This window comes from Chrysochloris asiatica, unplaced genomic scaffold (assembly GCF_000296735.1).
Source record: "Chrysochloris asiatica unplaced genomic scaffold, ChrAsi1.0 scaffold00018, whole genome shotgun sequence".
NCBI lineage: Eukaryota > Metazoa > Chordata > Mammalia > Afrosoricida > Chrysochloridae > Chrysochloris > Chrysochloris asiatica.
Genome location: NW_006408536.1, coordinates 6,222,864 through 6,244,759, shown reverse-complemented (window position 1 = coordinate 6,244,759; position 21,896 = coordinate 6,222,864). Strand labels below are relative to the sequence as shown.

General features: G+C 44.2%; 1 protein-coding gene and 1 pseudogene across 1 annotated transcript; both read left to right on the top strand.

Annotated features, from left to right (window-relative positions):
• The first annotated feature begins 449 nt into the window (after positions 1 to 449).
• Positions 450 to 17,406, top strand: LOC102838144 (annotated as a pseudogene).
• Positions 17,407 to 17,498: 92 nt separating this feature from the next.
• On the top strand, positions 17,499 to 18,509 carry LOC102837764 (melanoma-associated antigen B4-like). The gene has a single exon (XM_006835666.1). The coding sequence runs from the start codon at positions 17,499 to 17,501 to the stop codon at positions 18,507 to 18,509; it is 1,011 nt and encodes a 336-aa protein (XP_006835729.1).
• Positions 18,510 to 21,896: the final 3,387 nt, after the last annotated feature.

Genomic DNA, 21,896 nt, shown 5'->3' with positions numbered 1-21,896 from the left:
ATTCTTCTGGGGATTCCTAGATTCTAAACATGGGTTTCAATGGCTATCTTTGAGCCTGTAGAGAGTGTCAGGCTGGCCTGGAATCAACGTGAGTACACAAATTGAAGACTGAGGTGAATTCCCCCCAAAACATGAATCCCTATAGAGCCCTGCCCAAGCTGTCAGATCTGGAAGACCCCAGGCAGGGGAATCCAGATGTGACGGCCCGTGGCTTCCTTCTCTGAAGACTCAGGGACCACCTCAGAGATCTCAGGAAGTTGAAAACATTGCTCTGAAGGTAAGGCCTCTCTCTGGACAGCCAAGAGTAGTGTTCCAGAACTTGTCAGATGTCAAGGTGAGTACCCTGAGTGAAAAATGAGGGAACTATCGACCCAAGGACAGCAGAGACACGACAATGTCACCTCTTACTATACGCCCTGGGATGCCTTAAGGAAAGCCTTCTGGCTGAGATGACTTCATTAACTCTGGTGGGTGGGGAAGAACTTGGTGTATTGGTGGTGATCCACATTCTGCAGAAGGAGGAGTTCCTGACAGGCTACAAGGTAAGGACCCAGAGTGCTAATGAGCAGAACCCCCCACCACAACAGAGGGTCTCCACTGAGCCTGGTCCCTGCTATGAGGCCTGGAAAGTCAAGAGGGAACCAGACGTGGCACCCTCTAGAGACTCACGGTGCTGACAACCTTGTTCAATAAAGGGAGGAGTACCAGGCTCGGGTTGACCGAGGTGAGGGTTCAGAGGGACAACTGAAGGGATCAGTGACTCTTGCAGAGTGGACATCCATAGAATCGTGCCACTGCTGTCGGCCTCAAAAGACCCAAACAGTTGTGGCCAACTGTGGTCCCTTCTGAATACTGCCTTGGAGGTGTGAAAAGTCTGGTACCACATAGCCAAAGGTGAGAAGTAAGGAATGATGGGGTGTCAGAGAACCTTGAGTGAGGACAGAGGGGATGGGATACTCTGCCCAGAAATTAGGGTGCCAGAAGATAGTGTGGTCCCTCCTATCAACTCTGGAAAGCCTAGGACAGAGCTGTCAGGTTAAACTGGCTGCTCACGTTCTGTGGAGATGGAGTTTTGGATGTGAGAGCCTTGGACTGAGGCCGGAGAACTCAGATGGGCTGAGAGAGGAGACCCAGACCTTGACTGAGTGAGAACTAAAAAGGTCAGTGGTCTTAAAAAGGTGGGGCACATAGTTCCCTCCCATTACCTATCCAAAGAAGTGATGACTGGTGGTTACTCAACGTGGCTCATGCTTTTTTATGCCTCCGTGGTCTCAGGCAGGTGAGGGCCTCTGATGCAGAGGGGCAGAGGGGGATTTCCAAGTTGTGTTAGTTGTCAACAGAAGGCCCCTACCAACTGTAGAGACCACCCTTCCAATAACAGAGGAGCCTCCACAGAATCCCTTCATGCTTCCAGCTTTGGGAGATCCTAAGCGTAGGAACTCTGGTAGTGTAGTGGTTACGAATTGGGCTGTGAACCCCAAGGTCAGCAGTTTGAAACTACCAGCTGTTCCGCGAGAGAAAGGTGAGGCCTTCTGCTCCCGTAAAGATTTACAGCCTGGGAAACCCTGTACAGGGTTGCTATGAGTCGGAACCAACTCCATGGCACATAACCACCACCACTACCAAGCATAAACGTCAGCCAAAGGCAACCCTCAATTCCTTCTCAGTGGGTAGTCCCAGATCAGCAGAAGGAAGCTTAGGCCCTGCCACAAATGAAGTGAGAACAATGATAAAGAATGGTAGGACCTCAACATGCCTACTGCTGCGTTCTGGCTTGAGAGAGCCTGGACACGTGTAGCCAGGTAAGGCGAATCTAGCTTCCTCCCAGAAAGTGAAGCCCTTGTTATTAGAGGTAGCAGAGATGACAAGACAGAGAAGTCAGAGGCCTGTTCATTGAGTACAAGTGAGGCCCCAGAGTGAGGCCCGAAGGAACAACCCACCTCACAATGGACAGAACGAGGCAGAGTCTGCTCCTAAACTTGCTTTCAGCCCTTGTAGGGTCAGGGAGGGCAGACAGGCTGAAGTTCCCCCACTTTTGTATATCAGGTCCAAGGGAGGGGAGATCTTTGGTCTTTGGGTACAGTCACAGATCTGCAGAAGGAAGGAGTCCCAGCCCCTATGTCAAGTCAAGTGACAACCCTGAATGAAAACTGAAGCTTACACAGAACTCAGGAAAAAATAAGCCCCAGTGTGCTGTCAGCACTGGGGGTTCACACCTTGCCAGGGACAGTGGCTGAACTGCTGTTTCCCTTCCGCCTTGTGGGACTTAGGGACTTTGAGGTGTCAAGTTCAGAGTACTAAAGGGAAGGTACCCAAGCCCTGCCAGCCATTGATCTGATGGCCCTGAAAGAGAACTGCAAAGACCCCTTGACTCCAGTACAGAGGACCCCACTGCCCACCCCTGTTGTCTCCCCAACAAGCCCCAGACAGGGCTTACCAGCTGCAGTTTATTCCTCAACAAGGTCTCAGGGGACAGGGCTGACCTTGTGTCCGGAGACCAGTGCCCCCAAGGACAAATGCAAAGCATACTTCGGTTACATTCAAGATAGGTTCTCTCTGGCCTAAGTGCACACGCTGTTGTAGCTTCTTCCTCCATGAGGCCCACATCACCGGCCTCCTCCCACTGATCCCAGCTGTCCCTGACACGAGTCAGCATGCCTGCTGCTCAGAAGAGTATGTCCCATGCCCGTGAGAACAATGCCTGGCCCGAGGTGACGGTCAGGGCCTGTCAACTCTATGAATTCCTGTGGGGTCCACAAGCCCATGCTGAAAGCAGCATGGTGAATTTCTGGAGTCTGTGGCTAAGATCCATGATACAGTCCTCAGGAGCTTTTCATTCCTGCTTGAAGAGGAGTTGGGAGAGAGGGAAGAGAGGGCCCGAGCCAGAACTGTAGGCAGGGTGGGCACTGCTGCCATGGCCAGTACCCATTTCAGGGCACGACCAGCAGCTCCTCTCACCCCAAGTGAAGTCCCAGAAAGATTGCTCACTTTCTTGTTGAAACGGATGGTTCACCTACTAAAGGCATGTCGAATTGGTTCCGACTCACAACGACCCTGTATAGGGTTTCTGGAAAGTTGCTGGTGAGCTTGAAATGCCTACACTGTGGTTCACACCGACCTTTCAGTCCAACGCAGTAACCCACAGTGTCACACCAGGACTATATACACGTTGTGTTTTAAGTACTTTTGAGTCAGTTCTGACCTATAGAAACCCTGTATAGGATTTCTGAAGGGTGGCTGTTAAGCTTAAATTGCTGACCTTGGGGTTCAAACCGACTTTGCAGTCCAAGCGCATTAATCCACAGTGCCACACCAGAACTCAGAGAGAGAGAGATAGTAGAGAGAGTACCAGAACTCATAGAGAGAGAGAGAGAGAGTTCTGATAGCTTCCTGGGAACCATTGGGCTGTGGAAAGGGTGACAGACAGAGAGAGAGACAGACAGAGACACAAAGAAAGAGAGACAGAGACAGGGACTATGTGTGCCCTATTAGCGCAGTGATTACTCCTTGGACAGCTAACTGAAAGGTCAGCAGTTTGAATCCACCCGTCGATCCCCGGGAGCCAAATGAGTCTCCCAGCTCCCATAAAGACTTAATGCCTCAGTACCCCTATTCGGAATCAACTGCACACCACCATTACCATATGTGTATATTTATGGACTCCTTGTGTGGGGCTATAGAATCAGCACTGGACTGTGAACCACAGGGTCGGCAGTTCACAAACACCAGCTGTTCCTTGGAAACCCTGTGCAGGGTCACTGTCGATCGGAATCGCCCTGACAGCACTTACAGATATTGTCCTGGAACCATAGTCTATTCTATCTATTGATTCACAGGGGCCCTGCTGTGCTGCTGCAGGATAAGCACTCAACTGTCAGGTCAGTTTGAACCACAAGGTAGACAGCTCATACCCACCAGCTGCCCCTCGGAAAGCCTGTACGGGGTTGCTATGAGTTAGAACCGAGGCACTTAAAATTTTACATATGTTGTTGTTGTTAGGTGCTATCGAGTCAGTACCGACTCGTAGCACCCCTATGCACAAAAGAACGAAACACTGCCCGATCCTGGGCCAATATCACAATTGTTGCCACACTTGGGCACGTGGATGCTGCCACTTGGCCAACCCATCTCACTGGGCGGGAGGGGGGGCTCTTCCTCTTTTTCTTTGACCCTCCACCTTACCAAACATGAACCCTTGTCCATCGACTGGTCCCTCCTGACAATATGTCCGAAGTATGAGAGACCAAGTTTGGACATCCTGGCCTCCAAGGGCACTCTGGCTGCACTTCTTCCAACACACATCTTTTGGTTCTTTTGGCAGCCCGTGGCACTTTCAATATCCTCCTATACTGAATCCAATATTCTATTTATTGAATAGTGTTGAAATATATACACATATATATGTGTCTGTCTGTCTGTGTTGTGTACATATATATATGTACAAAAAATGTTGTGGAAAAGTAAAATTCAAGGATAATGAGCTCTTTTGACAAGATGGCCACACTGGCTCCACCTCTGAGTCCTCCTTCTGCCAAGCAGCCCCAGCATGGACTCTGTCCTGGCTCCAGCCCCATTCCCAGCCCCAGCCCTGTCCTGGCTCAGAATCTGGCCCCAGCTCTGGCTCCAGCCCCTGTCTTATCATCAGATCCTACTGCACTATGGCGTGTGACAGTGGCCTCGGGGCACTGCCCGCAGCAGTGCTTGTCCCAGACTCTGGAGCCACCTCCCCCAGGCCCAGCTCTCCCTGAGCTCTCCCCTGGTTGCCTCTTGGTTTGGCTGCACTCAGTCATTTTTGCCTTCTCTGTGGATACCTATGAGCAATGCAATGAGAGGGTTGTCTGGAGACTGACCACAAGCTCTCAGTGAAAGTTAGCAGTTGCTTTGCAGTGCCACGCACTGGGTCTATAGATGAGGTGACTGTTGACACTGAATTTGCTAAGAACATGTATGAATTGCACAGGAAAGTATCTCCAAAGAAGCTCACCCCGAGCTGGTAGCTACAGAGCAGGACATCACAGAGCTCTCTGTGCTCATCCAGCTGAGAATCCTCCAACCCCATACACCTCACTGTGTACACGAGCCCCCAGAATTGTTGCAGGAGCACCAAGACCTGTCTCAACACTTTAGTGGGTGCCCTGGGGAGGACTATGGGGGTGATGTTCACACCTCACAGTGAGATATGCATATTATGACACCAATGCATCAGAGTTGGTGTGATTATGAAGACCTGTTTAAGCCCCAACCAGCTGATGGGGCTCTCCAGTGTCTTGCAACAAGTTGGAAGCATGTCAGTTCGCATCCACGATGTCCTCAGCGTGTTGTTGCAGCATGCAGAGGTTGCACTGTCTGGAAAAGTGTCAGCTGACAATACTGTGGGCCGCTTCTTGATGAGTCTGGTTAACCAAGTATCCAAAATTGTCCCTGATGACTTTGAGACCATGCTCAACAATTATATCAATAACCAGCTGGTATAAACCTGTGATTTGGTCTCAAGAATCACTCTTGCCAATGTGCGTCCCAACCCTTGAATCAGGCAATTGATTGTGACTATAAAGGAACATAGTTTATGTGGCACTAAAAGATCAGCACTGAACTGCTAACTATAAGGTTGGCTGTTCAAACCCACCAGCTGCTCCTCATAAACTCTATACAGGGTCCCTATGAGTTGTAAAAAAAATTCGATGGCACTTAACAACCACAACATTAAAAGTTGGACTTCCTTAGCTTCTATAAAATGTATAAGAAATTAATTCATAATTCTCCCTCCAAAAAACCAGTGAGTGCCACAGTATATTAGATTTACCCAAGCAGTGATTAACTGAAATATGTTGTTGTTTTGTTGTTAAGTGCCGTGAATCATTAATTCACTGGAGACTTTCTGCTAGTATTGGGAATGAAATAAAAGATGGGCGTGTTATCCCTAGAAACACCGACTCTAGAAGCAGGAAGATGTTGTCATCCAAGCCTCGAGGCTTCAAAGAATGAGCTTCAAGGCTCAAAACCCTAGTCATTGGGACCTCAATGAGTATGCATGACTTCATCCTGCCCCTCCCCCCTTTGTGAAAGGTTGTCCCCAGGCACAGGGCATGTACAGTCCCTACTTGCCTAGCTGTCTCAGTTTATATTTTTTGTGCTGTTTCTTACCAGTTTCTTCTTAGTTTTCATGTTTGCTTGTTCTGCTTGGAAGTTCATTTTCATGGTAAGTTGTGAAGTATTAACTTTCTTTGGGGTTACCTTAAGTCTATTAACTTTTCTCTCCATCTAAGGGAAATCAATTGTAGCCTGTAATCTACCTGGCCTCCTCACCACCTGGATCTCTGTTCCTACATTTATCCCTTCTTTGATATTGATATTATTTTGACCTTTGGTTGACCTCCCAGATCTTTTGAGTTTGTTGTTGTAGTTTTGTTCTGTTCTGAACTCTGCTGTTGATTGAGTTCCAGGTGGTGTTTCCATGCCTGTAAATCTCTGGTTGTAGTCTGTTCTTGTTGGTTTTAAGTCCATAGAACTCCCTTTAGGATGTTTTGAAGTACTGGATTTGTTTTGACAAAATCTCTTAGATTCTATTTATCCTGGACTGTTTTAAATGCACCATCGTATTTGATCGATAGTTTTGCTGGATAGATGATTCTTGGTTGGCAATTTTTTTTTTCTTTTAGGGTTTTGTATATGTCTCCCCATTGCCTTCTTGCCTGCATAATTTCTGCTGAGAAGTCAGAACTTAATCTGATTTGCTTGCCTTTGTAGGTGACACTTCTCTTCTCCCTGGATGCTTTTAGCATTCTATCCTTGTCTTTGATTTTGGAGAGCTTGATTATTATATGTCTTTGTGACTTTTTTTTGGGGGGGGGTCTATCCTTCCTGGGGTACTTTTGGCTTCTTGAATGTTTATCTTCTCATCTTTCAAAATATTAGGGAAATTTTCTACCAGAAGCTCTTCAACTATCTCCTCTGTGTACTTCTCTGATTCTTCCTTTCCCGGAATGCCAATAATTCTTAAGTTTTCCTCTTCGTGTTATCCAGCATGAATCTTAGACTGTCTTCAGATTTTTTTTTATCCATTTTTCTGCTTGCTCTTCTATCTTAGCAATATTGAGAGATTTGTCTTCCAGCTGGCTAGTTCTGGCTTCCATCTCTTCTATTCTGCTCCTTTCCCCTTTCAGTGTATTGTCCATTTCTGATATTGTATTATTAATCATCTGGACCTCTTTTTGCAGGTTTTGAATTTTTCCCAATGCTGTATCAATCTTGTTTGATTGCTCGTGCAGTACTTTCCTGACTTCTTCCTTGTTTTCTTTCACCCCTTTTGAGTTTGTTTCCATATCATTCCTCTGAATTCCTTCTCAGGAAAATCCAAAACCTGCTCTCCCTCTACTGGGGACCCTATGTCTGTCTCCAGCTCATTTGTCTCAGTTACTCTTTTCTGTTTTTGGACATGCTTTGAGATTTTTTTCTTGTTTTTTGTTTGTCATTTCCAGTGGTTATGTGAGTTTTTTAATGCTTAAATGGATGTTTGTTGTTGTGTTATTAAGCTTACTGGGTGTCTCCTGGTGGATATTATCAGGAGACAGTCTTCCCTTTTCTCATGCAATGCTTAGCAGCTATTATTGGCTCTTGCCTCAATGGTGAAATATTATGGGGTATGCTTGTAGCTTGGCTATATGACCATGATTTCTGACTCTTCTTAGGTAACGTAGGGAGAAAAATCTCCCACCTCCAGGAAAAATTTGTGGTCAAAAGGATAAAGAGCAGAAGCAATATAAAAGCAGAGACAAAAACCACCACTTTGAAACAAAAATAAAACTGTGGCCTACTGTCCAGTCGTCTTGATAAACAGGCAGTGTGTGTGCACCATAGAAGCCTCCAGCAGAGGGTGTGGGTGTCTGCTTGCTCAGGCCCCTCCTCTAGTCACCACCATAGAGGTGCACAGATAGATATTAAGAAGTTAATGGGAGAAAGATCGTCTACTATTTTTGTCTCTGAAGGTCAGTTAGGGATCTGCGTGTGCACAGTGTAATTCTCAAGTTAGTTGTGTCCTTTTATGCTGGGGTTTTACAGATTGTCCATATGGTTTGACTGTCAGGCCAGACCAGGTTTTTTCTTGCTGTATAATAAAAGGTCCCACAGCAGTTAATTTTAGGGCTGGGACCCACAGGCTGACATCATGAACAGCCACCTAGCTCTTTCTCTCTGTGCCCTGGGAAAACTATGGGCTCAACATTGGACTATTTTGGGGGTGGGGGGCGGGTGCACAGCCACCTGCCTGAAGGCATCTGGGTTGGGCAAAGAAGGCAGGAAAAGGAAGAGAAGAAAAAAATGTGTAGAATCCCCCCTGCACCTCCTTTTGCAATGTCACTGTGCCACTTTTAGCGCCAGTTCCCTTGCCGGTCTGGCTGTAGCCCCACTCTCTGAACATCTCCTGGGCAGGGTCCTAACTAGCAGTGTTTTCCTTTATATCGTGATTTTTTTTACGTGTGCGTGCATGAAACTGACGTCCTGTATCTTATGCTAGATCCAGAGCTCTTCTGGTGTTCCGTGAGCGGAGCTTCTCTGGGTTTTCAATCCCTCTCCCATGGAGCCTTTCCTACCTGGCTGTCTCTGCTGCCTGCCCTTACCTAGCTGTCTCAGAAAGACAAATATAATCTGAATTACTCAAGTTGTTTTCAAAAAGCAGAGACAAAATTACACTTGGTCCTTTGTCCCAGAGGGTGCTTTCAGATGAAAGCAGTATAGTATAAATTCCTGGAAGCAAGCCAATTTGGGGCTTTCAGAAATTTCCATTCCTCAGTGGAAGGTTATTTAAATGTAGGAATTTTCAATAATACTGCCTGGAGTACTAGATGAGGTTGTGGGACTGATGTGTAGTGCCCAGACATTCAGATGGTCTGTGTCCTAGTTGCTTTCTGAGGCTATACCAGAAATATCATATAAGTAGTTTGCTTTTACAAACAAAACAAATATTTCCTCACAGTTTAGGAGGCTTGAACTCTGAACTCAGGGCATGGGCTCTAGGGAACGGCTCTCTTTGTGAGTTCCTGGGGTACATCCTTGTCTCGGTGTCTCTAGCAGGACATCCTTTGAGTTCCTAAATTTGTAGACTGGTACACCTCCACATCTTTGAATACATAGTGTCAGTGTTGTGCTTGTGTCTGCCTTCTTATGATCCTAATCTGCCGTTTATAAATCAAAAGTTATTGATTTAAAACACAGCCCTACTGTGATGTTGTTGTACTGTGGAGTCGGTTCCAATTCACAGTGACTCTGCACAGGTTTTCTGAGGCTGTAAATGTTTACTAGAGCAGAAAGCCTCATCTTTCTCCCGTGGAACAGCTGGTGGTTTTGAACTGTCGATCTTGAGGTTAGCAGCCCAATTCGTAACCACTAAGCTACCAGAGCTCCTTCCTACTGTGATAGAGACTAATTAATATGATAAAGAAGATCCTTTCCCCAAATGGTGTTATATTTATAGATATGTTGTTGTTAAATGTTGTTGAGTGGGTTTTGATTCACAGCGACCATGTATAGGGTTTTCAAAGGGTAGCTGGTGGGTTTGAACCTCTACCTTGCAGTTCAAACTGATCTTGTGGCCCATGCTTATCCTACAGTGCCACACCAGGATTCCATCTATAGGTATGGTGATGGTAGTGGTGTGCCATGGTGTCGGATCTCCCTATTAGTGACCCTGCATAGGGTTTCTGAGACTGTAAATATTTACAGGAGCAGAAAGCCTCATCTTTGGTTTTACAACACACATTAAAAAAAAAAATGTTTTATTGGGCATTATGTGATAGTTTACATGGGAGAACATTAGTTTTACATTCATTCTATCGTATATCGTCTCATTGCCATGGTTACAATCTCCTCCATGCATCATCAACCAAGCAAAGGGTATACCCTTCAAGCCTGCTCCCCGCCCCACCCCACCCCGGGTCTTCAGCACACAGCCCCTCTCCTTCTCTGGGTCTAAAGTTCCCAGCCGCTCCATCTCTCCATCTCTCCACATCATTGTCTCTGCCTCCATCTCTGGCATCACTGCTTCTTTGGGTAGGGTCCTGCTCTCCACTCTTCTCCCTTGATGGTCCCATGGACCTCTGCTCCCAGGCGGCAAACCTAATCACTCCCCTCCTTGCCACAAAACATCTACCTTTACATTTCCAACCTTCACAATCAATCCTGTTACTAATTATTCACTATTGTATCACAAGAAATCTATCCCCATCTCCTTTCAAACAGACATTCAGACCGTCTGTGTCTTAGTTACTTTCTGAGGCTATACTAGAAATATCATAAGAGTAATTGTGAAGAGCAATCCCTCATACCAGGTTTGATCACTCGATGCTGAGACACACTGTTACAGATTGAATGATGTCTTTTAAAAATGTGTGTTGCACAAATCCTTACAGCAAGAATCATTCCCACCCCTCCAAACACAGAGTAGACAGGGATGGGCAACTTGACATTGGCTACCCAAAATGGGGGGGGGGGCGCTACAAAGGCAAGAAGTGACTGGATTACAAGCTTTCAAGTGGGAACCTAGATCCAGAGGGCCTGGAGGAAGGTAGAATCTCTAGTGAGTAGTATCCAATCTGTCTGGGCAGGTGAATCACAGCACAGACCCCTTCAATTTTTGTAGTAAAGCCCTGCTATCATCCACAAATAAATACTCTCCTTTTGAAAACAGATTTGGCTTGCTACTGGACTTTGGTAGAGACTAAACTCCTAGCCACTGGTCACCAAATCACCATTATGAACTGGGTGTTGTCTGAATTACAGAGTCAGAAAATTGGATGCACACCACAGCACTGCATCATTCAATGAAAATGGTATCTAGGAGAGAGGGCTTGAGCAGGACCTGAAGACACAAGTAAGTTGCATGAAGAAGTGGCCCAAATGTCCTTGGTCTCGATTCCTGTCACATTACCTTCCTTCTTCCAGTCTATACCAATGGCCTCATGGGAAGTTCTGTATTGTCAGTTGACAGAGGAAGAGAAAACTCATGTTGCTTTATAGATGGATCTAAACCACATGTGTGCACTACTTCACAGTAGGCAGGAACAGCAGCACAGCCCCTTTCTGGAACTTCCCTGAAGGATGGGGATGGGCAGAACTTTAAGCAGTGCACCTGATTGTTCATTTTGGTTGGAAGGAGACCATGATGGGGAGTGCATTGGCTCTGTAGGATAAGCACTGGACTTTGAATTACAAGGTCTTCAGTTTGAGCTTACCAGCAGCTCTGAGGGAGAAAGAGGAAGTTTTCTTCTCCTGCAAAGATCTGTAGCCTCGGAAAACTTACACAGGGTGGCTGTAAATTAGAATAAACTTGATAGCACCGAACAGCCGCAAGAACAACAATCCCCCATTATGGAGTCTCATCGAAGTTATGGCCTGTTTCAAATATATTGCACTCTCAGGAAAAAGCTTGCTTGCTTTTTGCTGGATATGGATCCTGGCTTTGGCTTGTCACCTTCCTTATACAGGGTTGCTATGGATCAGAACCAACGCTACGGTACTTAACAACAACAATATGTATATATAGAGAGTGGGAGAGACAGTAACAGAGAGAAAAGAGAGAGAACCACTCCTCCTCTGTCAGTTTATCTTACAGTGGTGGCTTGTGTGTTGCTCTGATACTGGTAGCTATGTCACTGGTATTTGAAATACCAGGAGGGTCACCCATGCTGGACAGGATTCAGCTGAGCATCCAAACTAAGACAGGCTATGAAGCAGGAGAGACAGACTACTTCTGAACGTTTAGTCACTGAAAACCTTATGAACAGCAGTGGAACACTGTCAGATATAGTGTCAGAAGATGAGCCATTCACATTAGAAAATAGTCAAAATATGACTAGGGAAGAGCTGCCTTCCTCAAAGTAGAGTTCACCGTGATGACAGGATTGAAGTAAACCTATCAGGACCTTCACTTGCTGATGGGGTGCAACTCAAAATGGGGAGAAACACCTGCAAACATTCATTAAAACCTGGAACATGGAAAGTACACAGTATGAATCTAGGAAAGAAGGATGTTATCAAAAATGAAATGGAATGCATAGAAGTCCATATCCTAAGCATTAATGATCTGAAGTGAACTGGTATTGGCCATTTTGAATCTGACAGTCTCTTGGTTTACTATGTCAGGAACAACAGATTCAAGCGGAATGGCATCACTTTCATCGTCAATAAGAACGTTTCAAGATCTATCTTGAAGTACAATGCTGTAAGTGATAGAATAACATCCTTATGACTACAAAGAAGGCCAGTCAAGACCACTATTATTCAAATTTACACACCAAACACTAAAACCAGTGATGATGAAACTGAAGAATTCTAGTAACTGCTTCAGCTTGAAATTGATTAAACAGGCAATCAAGATGTATTGATAATTACTGGTGATTAGGATTTGAAAGTTGAAAAACAAACAAACAAACAGGAAGGATGCATAGTTGGAAATATAACCCTAGTGATAGAAATGATGCTGGAAATTGCATGATAGAATTTTGCAAGAACAATGCCATATTAATAATAAATACCTTGTTTAAACAACAATAAACAAATAAAAAGGTGACTAAACACATGGACCTCATCATATGGAATACACAGTAATAAAATTGGCTCTAGCGAGAATTGAAAACTCGTATCTCCTCAGCCAAAACAAGGCCACACCAATTGTGAAATAGACCTTCATGGCTCATATGCAAGTTGCTCATTAGCAAGTTCAGGCTGAAGTTGAAGAAAATTAAAACACGCCCAGGAGAGCCAAAACATGACCTTGAATACATCCACCTGAATTTAGAGATCATCCGAAGAACAGATTTGATGCATTAGACACTAATGACCAAAGACTAAGAGAGTTGTTGGATGACATCAAGAACAACATGCAGGAAGAAAGCAAAAGATGATTTAAAAGACAGGAAAGAAAGAAAAGACCAAAATGGATGTCAGAAGAGACTCTGAAACTTGCTCTACAGTGTAGAGATGTTAAAGCAAATGGAAGAAATGGGAAAGTAAAAGAGCTGGACAGAAACTTTCGAAGGACAGCTTTAGAGAAGACAAAGTCAAGACCTGTACCAAAAGGGAAGAACAGGCTCAGCACGTTTTAAGCAGAAATGAACTGAAGTAAAAATCCAAGCCTCAACAATAAATATTGAAGGATTCTATGGACAAAATGGAGTCCTGGTGTGGTACTGTAGGAGAAGCATTGGACTACATGGTTGGTTTGATTCAAACTTCCTGTTGCTCCTCGGAAATGCTATACAGGGTCACTATGTATCAGAACTGACTTGACAACAACAATGGGCAAAATATTGAATGATGTAGAAGGCATCAAAAGAAGCTGGAAGGAATACAGAGGGTACTATATCAAAAAGAAATAGTCGACACTAAGCCATTTTAAGAAGTAGCATATCATCAAGAATTTGTTGTACTGAAGGAAGAAGTACAACAGCTTCACTGAAGGCATTGATGAAAAACAGGACTCCAGGAATTGAAGGAATGCAAACTGAAATATTTCAACAAACTAATGAAGCACTGGAGACACCACTCATCTATGCCAAGGAACTCGGAAGACAGCCAACTGAAAGGAAGAGATTGATGCTTGTGCCCATTCCAGAGAGAGGTGACCCCAAGGAATAAGTAAATTGGCTAACAATATCATTACTATTACATGCAAGTAAAATTGTGCTGAAGATAATTCAAATGTTGCTGCAACAGTCTATCAACTGGGTACTGTCAGAAAATCAAGTCGAATTTCATAAGAGGACATGAAACGAAGGATATCATTGCTGACATCAGATGGATCTTGGCTGAAGGCACAGAATACCTGAAAGATGTTCATTTGTGCTTTATTGACTATGTAAAAGCTTTAGACTATATGGATCTTGACAAGCTATGGATGACATTGCAAAGAATAGGCATTCCAGAATACTTAAGTGTGCTCTTGAGGAACCTGTATATAGAACAAGAGGCAGCCATTTGAACAGAACAAGGGAATACTGAATAGTTTAAATCAGGGAAGGTGTGTGCCAGCATATTATTCTTTCAACATGTGTATTCAATCTTCATACTGAGCAAATAATCCAAGAAGTGAAATTATATGAAGTGGAAGGTAGCCTCAGGATTGTGTGATATGCACATGATGCAACCTTGCTTGCTGGAGGTGAAGAGGATTTGAAATACTAACTGATGACTATCAAAGACCACAATCTTCAGTATGGATTGCATCTCAACATAAAGAAAAAAAAGTCTTCACAACTGGATTAATAAACACGATGGTAAGTGGAGAGAAGATTGAAGTCAACGAGTTCATTGTACTTGAATCCATAATTAGCACTTATGGAAATTTGTTAGGTCCTGTAGCGTAGGTTCCACGTCATAGAGACACTATGCACAAGAGAACGAAACACTGCCCGGTCCTGCTCCCTCATCACAAATGTTACTCTTGAGCCCATTGCTGCTGCCACAATGACAGTCCATCTCATTGGGGGCTTTTCCTCTTTTTTGCTGATCCACTTGACCAAGCATGATGTCCTTCTCTATGGACTGCTCCTCCTGATAATATGTAGGAAGTATGACATAAAGTCTTGCCACTCTGGCTTGTAAGAAGCACTCTAGCTTATGTAAGCAGCAGGCAAGAAATTAAATGACATATTTTGTGAGGTAAATCTGCTGCACAAGATCTCTTTAAAGTGTTCAAGAATAAAGATACCAGTATGATGACTACGGTTGTGCCTGGCCCAAGTCATGGTATTTTAAATCATCTCATATTCATGTGAAACTTGGGCAATGAATTAGGAAGATCATGGAAGAACAGATGTATTTGCATTGTGGTGTTGAAGAAGAGTATTTGAAGTATCATTAACATCCAGAAGAAAATAAGAACAACAACAAAAAAACAGTTTTGGAAGAAATACAACTAGAATGCTCCCTAGAACACAAGCATCATCTAGACTGATGGGGGATGAGGAATACCATCCCACATGAGATCTCCAAGGAACCAAGAAACAGAAGCCAAAGACCTATCCTAGAACTCACACAGAGAGAAATGACCTTCTCCTAGAACTGACTTCTAGATTCCTAAACTGTGAGACAATGATTTTCGGTTTGTTAAAGCCATCCACTTGTATTATTTTGTATACAGCAACACTCAAAACAATGACAATACTAAAGGATGGCTAAATTGGGTTTAACTATTAAGCTACAAGTTGGCAGTGAAGCACAACCAGCTGCACTACAGAATGAAGACCTGGCAATCCAGTTATGTAATGACTATAGCCAAGAAAACCCTATGGAGCAGTTCTGTGGAACACACTGACTAGCAATCAATTGGAGGGGGCTGTGTTCCTTCATTCTAGGAGACTTGGATTTCCAATACTGAATGGAAGCCCAGGTGAGGACCCTGAATGTGGACAGAGGGGTTCACTTAACCTAGGATAGAGGAGACCCTACAAGGTTTGGTCCCAATGCTAACTTCAGTCTGAACAGTCAAAAGAAGTGAATGGACTTGGTCTAAGGCAGGACCTCCACTTTCTAAGAGGGAGGAGAACTAACAGGAGGTTAGGCAAGGACCCTTAGTGCTTGTGAGGAAGCCTCCCCGCCTTTGAGGGCCTACCAAGAGCCCTGTGCCTGCACTTTGCTCTTAGAGCCCCCAACAGGACTAGGAAGAAGTGCAGCGTCCCGAAATCCCCTCTAAGGGCTGGAGTCCGAAACATATAGATACACACCTGCTTCCAGACCAACTCAGGGGAATAGGAATCCCTGGGTTTAACTAGAGTCAGGGTCAGAAGCGTGAGTGAGGAGTGCTGGGGTCATCAAACTGACAACTGTGAGGTCTCAGAGACCCTCCCCTATCTTCCACCTAGAGTCCTGGAAAGGCAAGGTGGGATAAGCATTGGACCATGATGTGGGTTTGAACCACAGGGTCAGCATTTGAAATTTACCAGCCACTCCTCAGAAATGATGTAAAGGGTCATTTTAAATCGGAACCTACACAATGGCACAGAACAACAACAAGAACAACAAATTCTTCCACCCATATCCCACTCTAACACCACTCAAATCCCATCACCCTGACATTCCTTGCTGTTTGTAAAGTGTAATCAAATCACTTCAGAATCATAGTGACCTTATAATGGGTTCCCTAGGCTGTAAATCTTTGTGGGAGCAGAAAACCTCATCTTTCTCCTGTGGTGCATCTGGTGGACTCGAACTGACAACCTTGTGGTTCCTGTTCTAGTGCTTCTCCTACAGAGCCCCTGCAGGCAGAGCTCAATCTGATCTCTAACTCTCAGTTCTCAGGAAGGGGTGGTCTATTGTCTGAGGGCTGTGACCTCAGCTTGGCTGTGGTTCAGGATCTCAGGATCCTAGTGGAGTTAAGGTGAAGACATGACTGAGGTACTGGGAACCACTCAATTCAAAATGGAAAGGGATTCATTGAGCTCTGTGAATTCCATTGATCTTGGGAGTCCAGGACAAAACTGGCAATCTAAAATGCTCCTTGACTTCTGCCTACATGGGCTCAGGGAAATGAGGTCCTTTGTTTCAGACCCAATTCAGCAGAGAGAGAAATCCAAGAAGCAGGGGAGTTAAGGGAAAGTCCTTTAAGCAGAAAGATGGAACTAACCCACCCCCTAAACCTCACCACCCCCTGGAAGAAGAGGGAAGGCTGACCAAAGTTGCCTCATACTATTACCCTTATGAAGGCCCGATCAGAGATAACACTAATGTGCCGCTTCCTGTGTTCCTCTCCTGGGCAAGAAGTACTTTGACTAACTGGAAGGCTTACACAGCAGATGCAATGTAGACAGTTAGAATGAGGTGATTTCTCCAAATAACAAAGGGGTTCTAATCATCCCCTCGTCTATTTATAGAACTGGGGGACCTGGACATGCTGAGGCAGTGAGTTGGACACATTTCCTCCCTGGACACCTCAGGAAGGTGAAGGACCTGTTCAAAGGAGTCAGCCAAGGTGAGGCCCCTAAGGGAGAACTCAGGCGTCCAGTGAACCCAGGACAGAACGAGCCTTATGTCATTAACATCACTGGGACAGCTGGCCAAGAGTGGTGTCTAAACTACTCTTCCACTTCATACTGGCGGGTCCTAAAATGCTTTGAGGTGTTGCATTTAGAGGAGAAAAGGGGAGGGAATACGGGTTCTGTCAGGAGTAGATATAATGGTCCAGAAAGTGAACTGTGAACATCTCTCCCCATGAAAGTCATTACTAGCAGACCCTACTGTCAATGCAGTAAGCCCCAAATAGAGCTGGCATGTGACAACTAATCTTTACATGCATTGTCTCTACAGGGTCCTGACCAGGATACTAGGAGTCTTGTGGGTTCCTAGAGCAGTGCCCTCAAAGAATTCTGCAGAGGCTTCGGTGTGACTGTTAAAGCCAAGAAGGAATCTCTCTGCTGACTTGGCTCACAGGCTTTCAAACTCCCTCTTGCAGAGTACAGGTATCACCTGTCTTCCCACATTCCTGCCTGCTGTCCTTGACCAGAGTCATCATGCCTCGAGGTCAGAAGAGTAAGCTCAGAGCCCGGGAGAAACGTTGCCAGGACCGAGGTGACACCCACGGTCTTGAGTGTGTTCAGGGCACTAGAGTAGAGGAAGAAGGGTCTCTCCCCTCCCCCTCTACTTCTTTTGGGGATTCTCTCCAGAGCTCGCCAGTTACTCCTAGTCATAATGGGGCTGACAGAGTCCCATCCATCTCCATTGCCATTGCTGATGTAGGTGCCAACAACCAAGAAGAGGGAAGTTTAAATTCCACTAAGACCTCACCCTCCACTGAGAAGTCTCAAAGAGACCCTGTGATCTGGAGAACTAGCCTGTTGTTGCAGTTCCTGCTATATAAGTACAACATGAAAGAGCTCATTACCAAGACAGAAATGATGAAGATCATCAACAAAAAGTACAAGGAACATTTCCCTCAGATCCTCAGGAGAGTCTCTGAGCACATGGACCTTGTCTTTGGTCTTGAGCTGAAGGAAGTTGACCCGAAAGGTCAGTCCTATGCTCTGGTTAGTCAGTTGAAGATGACCAAGGAAGAGAATCTGAGTGGTGGCAGGGGGCTTCCCAAGCAAGGGATTCTGATGCCTCTCCTGGGTGTGATCTATATGAACAACCACCGGGCCCCTGAGGAGAAGATATGGGAATTCTTGAGTATACTAGGGATATATGATGGAAAAAGACACTTCATCTTCGGTGACCCCAGGAAGCTTCTGACCAGAGATTTGGTGCAGGAAAAGTACCTGGAGTACCGGCAGGTACCTGGCAGTGATCCTCCATGCTATGAGTTCCTGTGGGGGCCCAGAGCCCGTACTGAAGCCAGTATGACGAAAGTCATAGAGTTTATGATTAAGATAAAGAATGTTGACGCTAGTGCATTTCAAGCCCTGTATGAAGCAACTTGGAGATATGAGGAAGAGAGAGGGGAAGCCACAGTATGGTCAGGTCGTAATGCCAGGGCTATGGCCCGTTTCAGGGCCAAGTCCAGCAGGTCCTCCCACTCCAAGTGAAGCAGTAAAGCAGAGTCTTCACTTTCTTGTTGAAAATGGCTGTTATCCTGTAAGCATTAGAAGTTAAGTGGGAATGGAGGGAGCTTGCATTTTTGCCTTATTATGTGCCCCTTATACATGAATGACTTGTAGATCTAGCTCATTTTTGTAGTTTTCCAATGTTGTTTCTTGTAGTTGAAGGATTATAGAGACTCCGACTCTAAATTCACTTTCAAATGTCTTATCATTTCATAGGTTTAAGAACTTTGTATTTTGTAAAGAAATTGAAAATCCATGAACAAATTTTGTGATCCAGAAGTAAAGTGGCATCAGAATAGGTATATCCTTGGAAGTGTTAAGGAAGTCCACAACAACTGTTTGAGAAAAAGAGTGAGCAATATCTATGGGGTTGTCAACTGTTGACTCCCTTATTCCTTTTAGTAAAAGTAAAATACACATGTGCCCAGATTTATTTAGGGAATTGAGATATGTGAGAGAAAATAAAATGTGATGCTTTAGAACTCTTGTTGACCGACTCTTATTTTCCTGAAATTTAGTGTCAGCTCTTTGCAAGGTTTCCTGCTAACACTCGCAAATTTCAGGCACTGTCCATACATATTTCTAGTCTAAGAGCAACTGCAAAATAAGGAAAAGGTTGAGCTGCTCACCAAGTCCTAAGGGACTAGTGACAAGGAGATGAGGACTTCAGGGTACCCCTCAATGTGCATGCCCTGTTGCAGGGCAGTTTGTGTCTTTGAGACAGTTGGATGTCTCAGTGGGAGGGAATTTTAAGTTAGGCTGCATAGCGAACTGTAATGTAGGGGATTTTACGTTAGGCTGCATGGGGCTAGGGGTATAAGTGAGGGTTTCTGGGGAGATTAGAATAGATTATGGAGGGGTGCGGAGTTCTTGTGTAAGACTGTGAGTTAATGCACTGGACTACAAAGTTGGTGCCTCAAACTCACCAGCCACTCCTTGGACACCCTCTACTGGGTAGCTGTGGGTCAGAACCGACTCATTGGCACTTAACAACAACATGAAGGTGCGTGGAGGTGCACACACTTCCATGCAGTTTCTCAGAATCAGCACCTGTGCCTGGAGTGGAGATTGGCTCTTCATCATGACTCTAGGATTGTGGGTAAACCAGAGGGAAATCGTCACCTGGGGCAGGACTGGAAGGTGTCCTGTGCTCTGTCCCAGTGCTCTCAAAGCGATGCCCAGACTGGATGTTTTATTCACATAATTAAGGAAGTTTCTGAGAATTGGGGTGATATTCCGTGGAGTGAGGTGTCAAGAAGTGAAGGTTCTAGGACCTTGTCTTGAATGATGGAGTCAGAGTCCACTGCATTCAAAGGACATTCTATTTAGAGTATCATGAATTTCAATTGACAAATTCCAGGTGAAGACCAGATTTGTTGCTCTGGTGATATAAATGAAAATTGGGGTGACTTAAATGGCAGTTCAGCAGGGTGAGAATTTTTTTTATCATTGGCAATAATTCGAAGAGCCTTGTGTTGCATTAACATAGTGACATTTACCCCACATTCACATTAAACACAAAACTTCCTCATATGGATTGAATTGTATACCACAAAATATGTGTTGTAAATCCTAACCCTATACCTAAGGTTCAAATCCCAGTTGGGCATGGGTTTTTTGTTATTTCAATGAATCAGTATAAGTGTAAGGTGTGTCCTAAATCCCCCTCTTGAGCAAATATCAAGGTTGGTTTTTCAGACCCACCAGCTGCTTCTTGAAACCCTATATGGGGTTGCTATGCATTGGAATCAACTATAAAGCACATAAGAACAAGAAAACAATAAACAAGCAGCCAGTTCTTATCGTAGAGCACCACCAGGGCTCAATAGTGTGCCATAGTTTTATGATAATAATGTGTGTTAAACAGATTTTTGCAAACTGCATAAACCTTTTTGCGTTAGTTTCCTACGTGTGCTAGTGAGGTATGCATGGATATATGGCATATCCTCTTTGATTCAGTAACTTGAAGATTTTCCACCCTTCTTTCTTTCCTTCCTTTTCTTCCTTTCCTACACTTCATCCCCCTCCCTCCTCCTTACTTTGGAAGATTTAAATAGTTTAGCATATACGTAATTGAATCATGTTGATTTCACATTTATTGTTCACTATCAAGTTTAAGCCATCACTTATCTCTCAGTTTGTCACATGTTGCTATGATGTTGGAAATTGCCTCTGGTATTTTGAATGCGGGATGGGTTACCCAGGGTGGACAGGTTGCAACTGAGCTTCCAAACTAAGACAGACTTGGAAGAAGGAAAGGTGGACTACTTCCGAATTTTTAGCCAATGATATTATAAATAGCTTTGAAACACAGTCAGATAACAACAGAATATTGAATATTTGATGTATGAGGGATAGCACCGCGATATTGCCAGATATCTTGCTGGAAGGATGAGCCCTTCAGGTTGGAAACAGCTTCTGTTGCTGATAGGGCACTATTCAAAATGAGACAAAACAGCTACAAACATAAATTAATAATTGAAACATGGAACATATAAAGTATGAATCAAGGAAAATTGGAAATTGTCAAAAATGAAATAAAACATAAAGATTGATACACACTAGGCATGAATGAGCTAAAATGGACTAGTATTTGCCATTTTGGATCTGAGAATCACATGGTTTACTATACTGAGAATGACAAATTGAGGAGGAATAGTGTCACATTCATCATCAGAAAGAACATTTCAAGATCTAATATCACTCTTATTCAAATTTACACACAACCACTAAAGTCAGTGATTATGAAATTGAATAAGTCCACCAATATTTTCAGTCTGAAATTTATCCAATTTGTAATCAAGATGTATTCATAACTACTAGTGATTGGAATGCAAAGGTTGGAAGTAAAGAAGAAGGATCAGTCCTTGGAAAATATGACCTTGGTGATAGGAATGATGCTGGTGATCACATGAAAGAATTTTGAAAGACCAATGATTCCTTCATTGCAAATACCTTTTGTGAACAACATAAACATACATGGATTTCATTATATGGAATATACAGAAATCAAACTTACTACATTTGCGGAAAGAGACGATGTCAAAGCTCCATATCATCAGTCAAAACAAGGACAGGCACAGACCATCAACTGTTCATTTGCAAATTCAAGCTAAAGCTGATGAAAATTAAAAAACTATGTTGTTGTTGTTGTTATGTGCCATGGAGTCAGTTCCGACTCATAGCGACCCTGTACAGGGTTTCTGAGGCTGTAAATCTTTACAAGAACAGAATGCCTCATCTTTCTCCCACAGAACAGCTGGTAGTTTCGAACTGCTGACCGTGAGGTTCACAGCACGATTTGCAATCACTACACTACCAGAGCTCCTTAAAAACTATAAGAGAGCCAAAATGTGACCGTGAACATAT